Below are 12,371 nucleotides of genomic sequence, written 5' to 3'. Positions count from 1 at the left end.
GTTAGGTAAGTCTGAAGCTTATGGAGCAGGGCTTTGTAAAAAAAAAAAGAGCGTAATGATGTGATCTACGTGACTTTAAAGAGGTCCAGCCAACCTTTTGGTAAAGAATGCAGTGATGAGAATTAAAACAGTCTCCTGTGATAAAAGGAAGAGTGCTATGACAAACGGCATCCAGGGGTTTCAGAGTAGTGGCAGCAGCACATTGATAAATAGTATCACCATAATCAAGAACAGATAGAAAGAATGACTGCACAATCTGCTTCCTGCTGACGTGAGAGAGGCAAGATCTGTTTCTATAAAATAAAATAAAAACACTTTAAATGTTAGATCTTAACAAGCTCAAAATACAATATTTTTGGTTACGTGAAATATATTTCACAGCGGTTTAGATGGTACAGTGATTCTTTACACTATACTTGCTTGTTTTGTCACAAACTGAAATTAGACAAACTGCTAGAATTTCTGCACGCAGGAAATGGCAGAGCGACTTCTGCATAGTGCATATTTGAATTTAAGATTGGGTTTTGTGTCAACAGTCACTTGTGGACTCTACTAATGAGTTAAGTGAATGTATCAACTGTAATCAGGCTAGTTGTTGTACCTCAGCTATGTGAAAACACACTGTATTCATACTAATTTACCCTTAACACTTCTCCCCTTTCGTTGTTCTATTTCTCAGCTCTGGTGTGTTAGAAGACTATCTTCTTCTTACTCTTCATCGTATTCTTTATCTTTTGCTATTCAGGACTATCAGCATTATTAATAACAAATAAATTGCAATATTGTCACTTTGCCTTTGTTCCATATTCTGTTAGACAGGATGGATGGTTCACTTAATGACATGCCAAATATTGCTACTTTTTTATTTTATTTCACCTTTATTTAACCAGATAGGCTAGTTGAGAACAAGTTCTCATTTACAACTGCGACCTGGCCAAGATAAAGCATAGCAGTGTGAACAGACAGCAACACAGAGTTACACATGGCGTAAACAATAAACAAGTCAATAACACAGTACAAAAAAAAATTATAAATTAAAAAAGAGTCTATATACATTGTGTGCAAAAGGCATGAAGAGGTAGGCGAATAATTACAATTTAGCAGATTAACACTGGAGTGATACATGATCAGATGGTCATGTGCAGGTAGAGATACTGGTGTGCAAAAGAGCAGAAAAGTAAAGTACTGAATACCTCCATACCTCATACATCTCGTTCCAGGTGGGGTTGAGGTTCTCCTTGATCACATGACTCTTAAACTTGACCCCTCCGATGTTGATCTTGACGTACGGGTCACTCTTGCCCTTCTTCAGGCCCCCCATCAGATTGTCCTTGGCGATTAGATTCTGGGCCTCCAGTAGGTGGATTCTCAGCACCCCCTAAAAACAAACACTAGTAACAAGACTGTACAAAAAACAGCAGTGTAGCATGAAATACCTGATTCACACAGCACTGTACATAGTATTAAATAACTTATTCACACAGAAAATGGTACTGCTCGGCTATGAAAAGCCAACTGACATTTACTCCTGAGGTACTGACCTGTAGCACCCTCTACAACCACTGTGATTAATATTTGAACCTGCTGGTCATCTATGAACATCTTGAAGAACAATCTGGCCTTGACGGCCATGTACTCTTAGAATTTCCACCCGGCACAGCCAGAAAAGGACTGGCCAACCAAAGCATCCTTCACTCATGCTGCCAAACATACCCTCGTAAAACTGACTATCCTACCGATCCTTGACTTCAGCGATGTCATTTACAAAATAGCCTCCAACACTTTACTCAGCAAATTGGATGCAGTCTATCAGAGTGCCATCCATTTTGTCACCAAAGTCCCATATACTACCCATGACTGCGACCTGTATGCTCTCGTTGGCTGGCCCTCGCTTCTTATTCGTCGCCAAACCCATTGGCTCAAGGTCATCTTTAAGTCTTTGCTAGGTAAAGCCCCGCCTTATCTCAGCTCACTGGTCACCATAGCAGCACCAACCCGTAGCACGCGCTCCAGCAGGTATATCTCACTGGTCATCCACAAAGCCAACTCCTCCTTTGGCCGCCTTTCCTTCCAGTTCTCTGCTGCCAATGACTGGAACGAATTGCAAAAATCACTGAAGCTGGAGACTCATATCTCCCTCACTAACTCGAAGCATCAGCTGACAGAGCAGCTTACAGATCATTGCACCTGTACATAGCCCATCTGTAAATAGCCCACCCAACTACCTCATCCCAATGTTATATTTATTTTTTGCTCCTTTGCACCCCAGTATCTCTACCTGCACATTCACCTTCTGCACATCTATCACTCAGTGTTTAATTGCTAAATTGTAATTATTTCGCCACTATTGCCTATTTATTGCCTTACCTCCCTAATCTTACTTCATTTGCACACACTCTATGTAGACTTTTCTATTGTCATTGACTGTACGTTTGTTTATTCCATGTGTAACTCTGTGTTGTTTGTGTCGCACTGCTTTGCTTTATCTTGGCCTGGTTGCAGTTGTAAATTAGAACTTGTTTTTAACTGGCCTACCTGGTTAAATAAAGGTGACATAAATTAAATCAAATAAAACACTGGCACACTGCTTCTCACCTCAGAGCCAAAGCTGGGCTCAGGGTTGGTGTGTGTTGGGAGTGTTCCAGGATGACTGGGTTCCTCAGTGACCTCCTCAGGTACCATCTCAGTAACTGTTACCCTCTTAGCCTCCTCTGGCTCTGGTACTGGTGCTGGGATAGAGGAAGGGCTGGGGGATGGAGCACTGGGAGTGTCCACTGAAATACACCTGAGCAGGCATGATGGAAGAACAGAGAAATTGGTTAATCTTGTGTGTGTGTGTGTGTGTGTGTGTGTGTGTGTGTATTAGTACACCCTCATTTGTTTTACCTCTGCTGCACTGTGTCTCTCTCCAGTGTCTGTTCAGCAGTAGAGGCGGCTCGAGCTCTGGGTTGATCTGCCCTCTCCACATCAATCTCACACTTCTTGGGACACAGCACCTGTAGAAGAACAACACATTTAATAACTCCACCATACAACCTTATTACAAAACATCATGTATTGAATCAATACACATCTATAGTGCCTCCTACTGAGTAAAATAGTGTTTCTAAAGTACTGTAAGTGCCAGAGTGTGTCTCACCTTCAGTTCAGCCCTCAGTAGAATCTGACTGTCAGGTGAGGCTCCATCCAGACTCAGCCACTGATCCAGGACCAGATCTGGTTCTGACAGCAGCTCTCTGACTGGTACTACCAGAGAACCAATAGGCAAGGTCCAACTGTGAGACAACTAGTATAAGAGAAAATGGAAGAAGGATAGATGACAGCGTAAAACTTTTATAAAAGCACACATCTTTAAGCTCTTATCTAAAAAGTAACATACACACTCACCTTCACTATGAGGATCTCCTCTCTGGGGTCATGAACCAGGAAGTAAAAAGCCTCGTCCCACTGGGGTGAGATGGTGCGATCACACACCTTAAGAGACATAGAAAGGAGGCATGAGCTGTAATTCACTGACATAATCCTGCTCCTTTCCAATAAATATCTCTATAAGTCTTATTCTGGTGACATAATCATTGAATCTTGGCTGCCGTTTGACAAACACAAATAATCTAATCAAGTAGACTAGCCTACCCGCACTGTATCTGCAAGCTGTTGGCTACAGCACACTTGCCAAAACCAGAGTGGGTACACTAGCTATATAACGGCAAAAACTTGGGTGAGAAAACCATCAGTAGAGTTGAAAATTAACCTTTTTTGGTACATGGGATTTTAACTGCAAAAGGTATTTTGTGTAATTGATGATTACTTGGGTGCTGCCAGCTTTGGGCAGGATTAAAATAAATAATCCCAACCCAATGAAAACTGTTACGGTATCCTTCATTCCGTGACATACCATTTTTTCCCTATCATCTCACAAATCTCTTTTTCGGACGAGACTGACTTCATGAACAAAACGTTTTTATTTACACTTTGTAGTCCAAAAAATTACTTGCTTTTTAGGGGTTTTACAGTGTCATATGTCAATTTTAAACGGGACATATTGCATGAGTTATCTGTCTCACCGTCGTTTTATGGGAGGTCCCCCCCACAACAAGTTCAGCTCCCACTTTTGGCTCCTTCCCACTTTTCTTCAGCTAGAAACACACCACAATAAACAAACACACACACACACACACTAATGTTCACAAAAATAAACACCGTATTCATATGCAAAATAGATTGAGTCTTCTAAACATAACAAACGTAACATCATTATCATAAGCCCTGCACACAAAGTCATGAGATCCCTTCCAAACTGAGAAAGAGGTAGATTAGACGCACGGGTAGGCCGTCAGCCCTCTCCACAAACACAAACAGTAGAGCCATGGATGGAAAGGCTTTGTTGTGGTAAGACTGCCTGGACTGAAACTGGAACACCTGAGGGAAATGTAAACAGGTCAGTGGGACTGTATGGCACTGTGTTTCAGGATGCATTACTCTACTGTTTTCTACTGCCTATTATATTGAACAAAAACACAACATGCAACAATTTCAAAAATTGTACTGAGTTACAGTTCAATTTAAATTAATTAATTAGGCCCTAATCTATCGATTGCACGTGACTTGGCAGGGGTGCAGTGATGGGAGGGCATGGGAAGGCATAGGATGGATGGATTATCTTGACAAAGGAGAAATGCTCACTAACAGGGATGGATCTTTTATTTCAGCTCATGAAACATGAGACCAATACTTTACATGTTGCGTTCATATTTTTGTTCAGTGTATATTGTTATGTTTTGTACTCAGGTATCATTTGCACAACAGATTCTATGATCTCAACATGATCTCCTTAATAACTCCTAAATTACAGTGCATTTGGAAAGTATTCAGACCCCTTGACTTTTTCCACATTTTGTTACGTTACAGCCTTATTCTAAAATTGATTAAATAGTTTTTTTCTCCCCTCATCAATCTACACACATTATTTAGCAAAAATGTCTAAAAACCTGTTTTCCCTTTGTCATTATGGGGTAGTGTGTGTAGATTGATGAAAACAAAAACAAATATTAAATCAATTTTACAAAAAGGCTGTAACAAAGAAAAAAACTGAACAAGGGAAAGGGTCTGAATACTTTCCGAATGCACTGTATGTGTATAAGGATATATTACTCTACTGTTTAATACTGAAAATATTTGGGGGATGAATTTAAAACTGGAAGAATAGGACTGACCTGATCCAGTCTGTCTGGTTGTGATACTGTTGGTACCCACTCCAGTACCAGGTGAAGGCGACCTGACTTCACATCATTCAGAGTGTACCACTAGAAAAGAGAGACAACAACTCACAGTGTAGCCTACCATTGAAACAGGGTAACTAAAAAGCTTTCACATAGGATGGTAAAGTTCAACATTCAGTGCAGTGACTGGTTTGTTTAAATTTGAGTATGTAGCCATGTCAACTCCCATGCAGGCAGGTAGATCTCACCTGGTCAGTGTATTGAGAGGTGATGATATCCTTCAGACTGATCTTCAACCTGTAACAGTACATCACTATCAGAGAACAAACTACTTAGAGAGCCAGCTACTGTACAAATACATGTAATATGGAGCAAAAATAAATCTATGGGAGTAGTTACATGTCCCTGCCATAGAAATCTATCTAATTCCCAGAGACTGTTTGCATCCCAAATGGCACCCTAAAGTAGTGCACTATATATAGACTAGGATGCCATTGGGTCACAGCCTGCATACCTTCCCATGAAGTCATCCTTCATGTCCATGTCCTTATCAAACAGCTCTACATGCAGCTCCTGGCCAGGCAGTGTGGTCAGAACCACCTGGGAGACAACACAACAACAGCTTCAGTAAGGGCAGTATTCTACATACTAACACTGGAAACACACAGGGAAACCCTGACATTTTTAGGTCACCTAATATTTTACTCAAAATAATAGACAAGTCCTCAGTTTAAGCCTGCTGTCCTGGTTGTTGAGCACTCATTCTATGGTTCTACTGTTTACTGAAGTGCAGAGACCTCCTTGGACTCATTATTACCCTACAGTGGCATGAGTGTCCGTTTGGAACAATGGCTTTATTTGTTTTGTTAAAAATATCTGATTTGAAATTAAGATTATATTTCACAAGATTTGATTTATTGGCTCGACCAAATAAAATCATGGCCACTATGTAATATCCTACCTCATACATCTCGTTCCAGGTGGGGTTGAGGTTCCTATTGATGACCCGGCTTTCAAAGGTCTCACCCCCAATGTTGATCTTGACATAGGGGTCACTCTTGCCCTTCACCATGCCCCCCACCATGTTGTCCTTGGGGACCAGATTTTGGCCCTCTAGAAGGTGGATTCTCAGCACCCCCTAAAACAACAAAACACTTTACTTCATCACAGACTCACATTCTTCAACATTGCTATCTCATAAACATGGCATTATTTACCTCTGTGGCAAAGCTGGGGTCTGGGGAGGTCTGTTGGGGGCGTATCTTTGAGAGACCTGCTGCTAGGTTGGCTGCTTCTGTAGAGGAAGTGGGGATGTTTTCCTCATCTAACCATAACACCTGAAAAGAAAGAAAGAAAGAGAGAAAGAGAGAGAAAAAAAAAAGAAAGAAAAATAATGAGATAGATAGAATAATACAATACACAGGCCAAACTGAGCAATTTGTTTTTAGATGTGCATCAACCTGTAGGTTGGGATTGAGAGGAGGCACCAGTCCTTACCCTGAGTACAGTGTTGATGTAGATGCGGCTGGCAGGGCCAGATTTGTCTAGCTGGAACCATTGGTCCAGAGACAGGTTGGGGCCCGACAGCAGGCGGGACAGTGGGATGGACAGACTACCTAGAGTCTGTATCCGGTCATTGTCCTTCACCTGAGACAAACATGGGAGGATAGTGAGAATGTTGAGTGAAGAATACACACAGAGAAAAGAGACTGTGGTCATTGAACAGAATGCTATGTGGAAAAAAACAGACAAATGCAGCATTCATTAAATGAACAAGATGACAAATGGGTGCAGAACATGTTATCCAATGGAGTTAGAATGTCAAGGTACCTGAATGTCTATTGACTGCTTGTGTGGATCTGGGATAAAGAAGGTGAAGGCATCCTCCCATTTTGGGTTGATGGTCGTCCAACAGGTCTAAAAGCAGCGTGAAGGAAAATTGAGAGAGTGAAATAGGAGGGAGTTTGACTTCAAAGCAAAGATAGTCTACTACTGTGGTAGCACTGTTTGGTCATTTTCTCCACTATAGGAGCTGAATGGAATAAGTCAAGTAAGTCACTGCTCTGGTAGTCTTACCCTGCTCTCTCGAGTGATGTCCTGTACAGACAACTGCACCATGGGACTAGGTTCTTTATTGCCCTTCTTCATCTAAAACACAAACATAGAAACACACGTTGAAATATAAGGCAAACACAAACAACCAACATTGACAACACTACACTTGTTCCGGCCCAGCGCTAACACAACCAATTAGTGTGGCACGATTAACCAACATTTCATTTTTTTTCCAGTTATTAAAAAAAATGACTTGACTGACTTCGGTTCAATTACTTCAATTCCCTTATATAAACACAGCATTTTATTTTATTTTTTATTTAACCTTTATTTAACCAGGTAAGCTAGTTGAGAACATTTACAACAGCGACCTGGCCAAGATAAAGCAAAGCAGTGCATCAGAAACAACAACACAGAGTTACACATGGAATAAACAAGCGTACAGTCAATAACACAATAGAAAAAAAGAAAGTCTATATACAGTGTGTGCAAATGGCGTGAGGAGGTATGGCAATAAATAGGCCATAGTAGCAAAGTAATTACAATTTAGCAGATAACACTGGAGTGATAGAGGAGCAGATGATGATGAGCAGATGATGGTGTGTAAGTAGTGATACTGGTGTGCAAAAGAGCAGCAAAGTAAATAAAAACAATATGGGGATGAGGTAGGTAGATTGGGTGGGCTATTTACAGATGGACTATGTACAGCTGCAGCGATTGGTTAGCTGCTCAGATAGCTGATGTTTAAAGTTAGTGAGGGAAATGTAAGTCTCTAGCTTCAGCAATTTTTGCAGTTCGTTCCAGTCACTGGCAGCAGAGAACTGGAAGGAAAGGCGGCCAAAGGCGGTGTTGGCTTTGGGATGACCAGTGAGATATACCTGCGTGTGCTACGGGTGAGTGTTGTTATCGTGACCAGTGAGCTGAGATAAGGCGGAGCTTTACCTAGCAAAGACTTATAGATGACCTGGAGCCAGTGGGTCTGGCGAAGAATATGTAGCGAGGGCCAGCCGACTAGAGCATACAGGTCGCAGTGGTGGGTGGTATAAGGCACTTTGGTAACAAAACGGATGGCACTGTGATTGACTACATCCAATTTGCTGAGTAGAGTATTGGAAGCTATTTTGTAGATGACATCGTCGAAGTCGAGGATCGGTAGGATAGTCAGTTTTTGTTTCAAATATTTTTTATTAAACACACACAAGAATGGTGTATAGGTATACAAGACAGGTATACAATTCTTATCTAAACATAAAAGAGCATACAGGAACAACAAGACCCAGAGTTCTGGTTGCAGAACAAATAATACAACACACGACATACAAAACAAGGACACGTAGAAAGAAAGAGGGAAGATGTCCCCCCTATCCCCCCCCCCCCCCCCCTTATTCCCCCATGAGGGGAATAAGAAATTCTTATGAGAAATTCTGCTATGCCCTCAGACGAACCATCAAACAAGCAAAGCGTCAATACAGGATTAAGATTGTAACATACTACACCGGCACTGACGCTCGTCGGATGTGGCATGGCTTGAAAACTATTACGGACTATAAAGGGAAACCCAGACGCGAGTTGCCCAGTGACGCGAGCATACAAGACGAGCTAAATGCCTTTTATGCTCGCTTCGAGGCAAATAACACTGAAGCATGCACAAGAGCAACGGCTGTTCTGGATAACTGTGTGATAACGCTCTCGGTAGCCGATGTGAACAAAACCTTTAAACAGGTCAACATTCACAAAGCCGCTGGGCCAGATGGATTACCAGGACGTGTACTCAAAGCATGCACGGACCAACTGTCAAGTGTCTTCACTGACATTTTCAACCCCTATGTCATAGTTTCCTTTTTCATGATCACAATTTTGTGAAACCAGAACCCTCCAAGATCCCCCCAATAGCTGTCCCTCAACCATTCGAGACCCCTCCCACAGTTCCCTCCCAGAATGATTTTTTTTTTAAACAATGAATTCCATTCCCCACCCCCAAGAACCCCCCAATGCACCAACAACCAAGAGAATGAACTAAAGATTTAAAAAAAGGAAAAGACAGAAGAACAAACAACAATGCAAAAAAATAACAAAATAAATAATACATTTAAAACAAAGGACATCAAGAACAACTGAAATCATAACAGCAATGCCTACTTTATATATTTGTATGCATGTCTGGCACTACTACATGTATGTGTGTGTTCTTGTATATTTTTATTTGAATGAGAGTGTGTGTATATGCATGTGTACAAACACCTGCACGGCATCAGCCTCAGGCAAACCCGGCATTAGTTGTAAAAACACCATGACTTAGTGTCATTCAAATGTACTTCCATTATGTTTTATTTTGACTTCTTTCCCCTTTATCTTTTGACCATCATTCTCTCTCACACACAGCAACTCCACCCAACCCTCAGCTTCCCTCAGCCCATCCCATCTATCTCTGCTGGCCACCCACTTCGTGTTTCTACGCAACACATATCTTTCAACTATGCTATGATGTTTAATGTACAATTTCAATCTATCTAATCAAATCTACAGATTGCATGTTGAAGTTAAATACTTTTACTGAGAGTATTAGTATATTAGTAATTGACTGACCCGGTCTCTCCAGATCTCCTAACAGTACTATTTCTAGGGTCAATTTTAAATCAATGCTATGCATTTTCAGCCATTTCTGAATCTGAGACCAGAAACAGGCTACCTGAGGGCAATACCAAAATAAATAGTATATTGATTCTGTATCCTCACATCAAAATCTGCAGAGCTTCGATGATTTTATGCCCCAAATATTCAAAATTTTCTTGGTGGCAAGAATTCTATATAATAATTTTAGTTGAAAAGCACGAAGTCTTGAATCTTGCGTTGTTTTATACAGTGGGGCAAAAAAGTATTTAGTCAGCCACCAATTGTGCAAGTTCTCCCACTTAAAAAGATGAGAGAGGCCAGTAATTTTCATCATAGGTACACTTCAACTATGACAGACAAAATGAGGGAAAAAAATCCAGAAAATCACATTGTAGGATTTTTTATGAATTTATTTGCAAATTATGGTGGAAAATAAGTATTTGGTCACCTACAAACAAGCAAGATTTCTGGCTCTCACAGACCTGTAACTTCTTCTTTAAGAGGCTCCTCTGTCCTCCACTCGTTTGTTTTTCAGCCTTGGATTTCTAATCCTCTAATGTTGTTATTGGATCTGATTTTAATAGCTAGCATTTCGATGGCCATAACGAATAGATATGGTGACAGTGGACACCCTTATTTAACTCCTCTTGACAATTCAAAACTCTCTGAGAAGTAGCCGTTATTTACTATTTTACACCTAGGGTTGCTATACATTATTTTTACCCATTTTTATAAGAGAATTACCAAAATTGAAAAAATCCAGGCATTTTTTTTTTTATCCAGTCTTACTTTATCAAATGACTTTTCAAAATCGGCTATAAATACCATTCCTGGCTTCTTAGATGTTTCATGATGTTCTATTATTTCTAGTACTTGTCGTATATTATCTCCAATGTATCGTCCATGTAAAAAACCTGTCTGATCCAGATGAACAATACCTGGTAAAACCCTTTTAATTCTGAGTGCTATACATTTTGCCAGTATTTTTGCATCACAGCATTGAAGTGTAAGGGGCCTGCTGTTTTTTTAGATAGACTGGGTCTTTATATTTGCCATCTGGGTCTTGTTTTAATAATAGAGAAATCAGACCTTCCTGCTGAGTACCTGACAGACTCCCATTTCTATAGGAGATGTTATAACAATCTAACAATGGAGCTTTTAGTATATAAAAAAAACTACCAGTAAATCTGTTCAGACTGAACAGATTTAATAGCCTCAAAGTTCTTCCTCTGTAATTTGGCCTTCGCACTGATCTTTCTGTACATTTGTTAATTTTCAATTTTTTTTTATTATTTGGAAAGAATTCCTTGCCTGATATACAGTGCCTTGCGAAAGTATTCGGCCCCCTTGAACTTTGCGACCTTTTGCCACATTTCAGGCTTCCAACATAAAGATATAAAACTGTATTTTTTTGTGAAGAATCAACAACAAGTGGGACACAATCATGAAGTGGAACAACATTTATTGGATATTTCAAACCTTTTTAACAAATCAAAAACTGAAAAATTGGGCGTGCAAAATTATTCAGCCCCCTTAAGTTAATACTTTGTAGCGCCACCTTTTGCTGCGATTACAGCTGTAAGTCGCTTGGTGTATGTCTCTATCAGTTTTGCACATCGAGAGACTGACATTTTTTCCCATTCCTCCTTGCAAAACAGCTCGAGCTCAGTGAGGTTGGATGGAGAGCATTTGTGAACAGCAGTTTTCAGTTCTTTCCACAGATTCTCGATTGGATTCAGGTCTGGACTTTGACTTGGCCATTCTAACACCTGGATATGTTTATTTTTGAACCATTCCATTGTAGATTTTGCTTTATGTTTTGGATCATTGTCTTGTTGGAAGACAAATCTCTGTCCCAGTCTCAGGTCTTTTGCAGACTCCATCAGGTTTTCTTCCAGAATGGTCCTGTATTTGGCTCCTTCCATCTTCCCATCAATTTTAACCATCTTCCCTGTCCCTGCTGAAGAAAAGCAGGCCCAAACCATGATGCTGCCACCACCATGTTTGACAGTGGGGATGGTGTGTTCAGCTGTGTTGCTTTTACGCCAAACATAACGTTTTGCATTGTTGCCAAAAAGTTCAATTTTGGTTTCATCTGACCAGAGCACCTTCTTCCACATGTTTGGTGTGTCTCCCAGGTGGCTTGTGGCAAACTTTAAACAACACTTTTTATGGATATCTTTAAGAAATGGCTTTCTTCTTCCCACTCTTCCATAAAGGCCAGATTTGTGCAATATACGACTGATTGTTGTCCTATGGACAGAGTCTCCCACCTCAGCTGTAGATCTCTGCAGTTCATCCAGAGTGATCATGGGCCTCTTGGCTGCATCTCTGATCAGTCTTCTCCTTGTATGAGCTGAAAGTTTAGAGGGACGGACAGGTCTTGGTAGATTTGCAGTGGTCTGATACTCCTTCCATTTCAATATTATCGCTTGCACAGTGCTCCTTGGGATGTTTAAAGCTTGGGAAATCTTTTTGTATCCA

General features: G+C 40.6%; 1 protein-coding gene across 2 annotated transcripts in view; it reads right to left on the bottom strand.

Annotated features, from left to right (window-relative positions):
* The window catches only part of LOC110528191, a 96,372-nt gene that overhangs the window by 68,807 nt on the left and 15,194 nt on the right, over nt 1–12,371 (bottom strand). For both annotated transcript variants that reach the window (XM_036983734.1, XM_036983733.1), the window contains exons 14-28: nt 7,296–7,367; nt 7,050–7,136; nt 6,717–6,866; nt 6,437–6,556; nt 6,181–6,357; nt 5,734–5,819; nt 5,468–5,516; nt 5,214–5,303; nt 4,324–4,419; nt 4,065–4,136; nt 3,388–3,474; nt 3,140–3,286; nt 2,887–2,996; nt 2,596–2,785; nt 1,202–1,378 (exon numbers count right to left, since the gene is read on the bottom strand). In XM_036983734.1, the coding sequence (XP_036839629.1) occupies nt 1,202–1,378; nt 2,596–2,785; nt 2,887–2,996; nt 3,140–3,286; nt 3,388–3,474; nt 4,065–4,136; nt 4,324–4,419; nt 5,214–5,303; nt 5,468–5,516; nt 5,734–5,819; nt 6,181–6,357; nt 6,437–6,556; nt 6,717–6,866; nt 7,050–7,136; nt 7,296–7,367 (1,710 nt within the window). The remainder of the gene's footprint in view (nt 1–1,201; nt 1,379–2,595; nt 2,786–2,886; nt 2,997–3,139; nt 3,287–3,387; nt 3,475–4,064; nt 4,137–4,323; nt 4,420–5,213; nt 5,304–5,467; nt 5,517–5,733; nt 5,820–6,180; nt 6,358–6,436; nt 6,557–6,716; nt 6,867–7,049; nt 7,137–7,295; nt 7,368–12,371) is intronic.

Source organism: Oncorhynchus mykiss, chromosome 7, assembly GCF_013265735.2.
Source record: "Oncorhynchus mykiss isolate Arlee chromosome 7, USDA_OmykA_1.1, whole genome shotgun sequence".
Lineage (NCBI taxonomy): Eukaryota > Metazoa > Chordata > Actinopteri > Salmoniformes > Salmonidae > Oncorhynchus > Oncorhynchus mykiss.
This window is presented reverse-complemented; position numbering and strand designations above follow the sequence as displayed.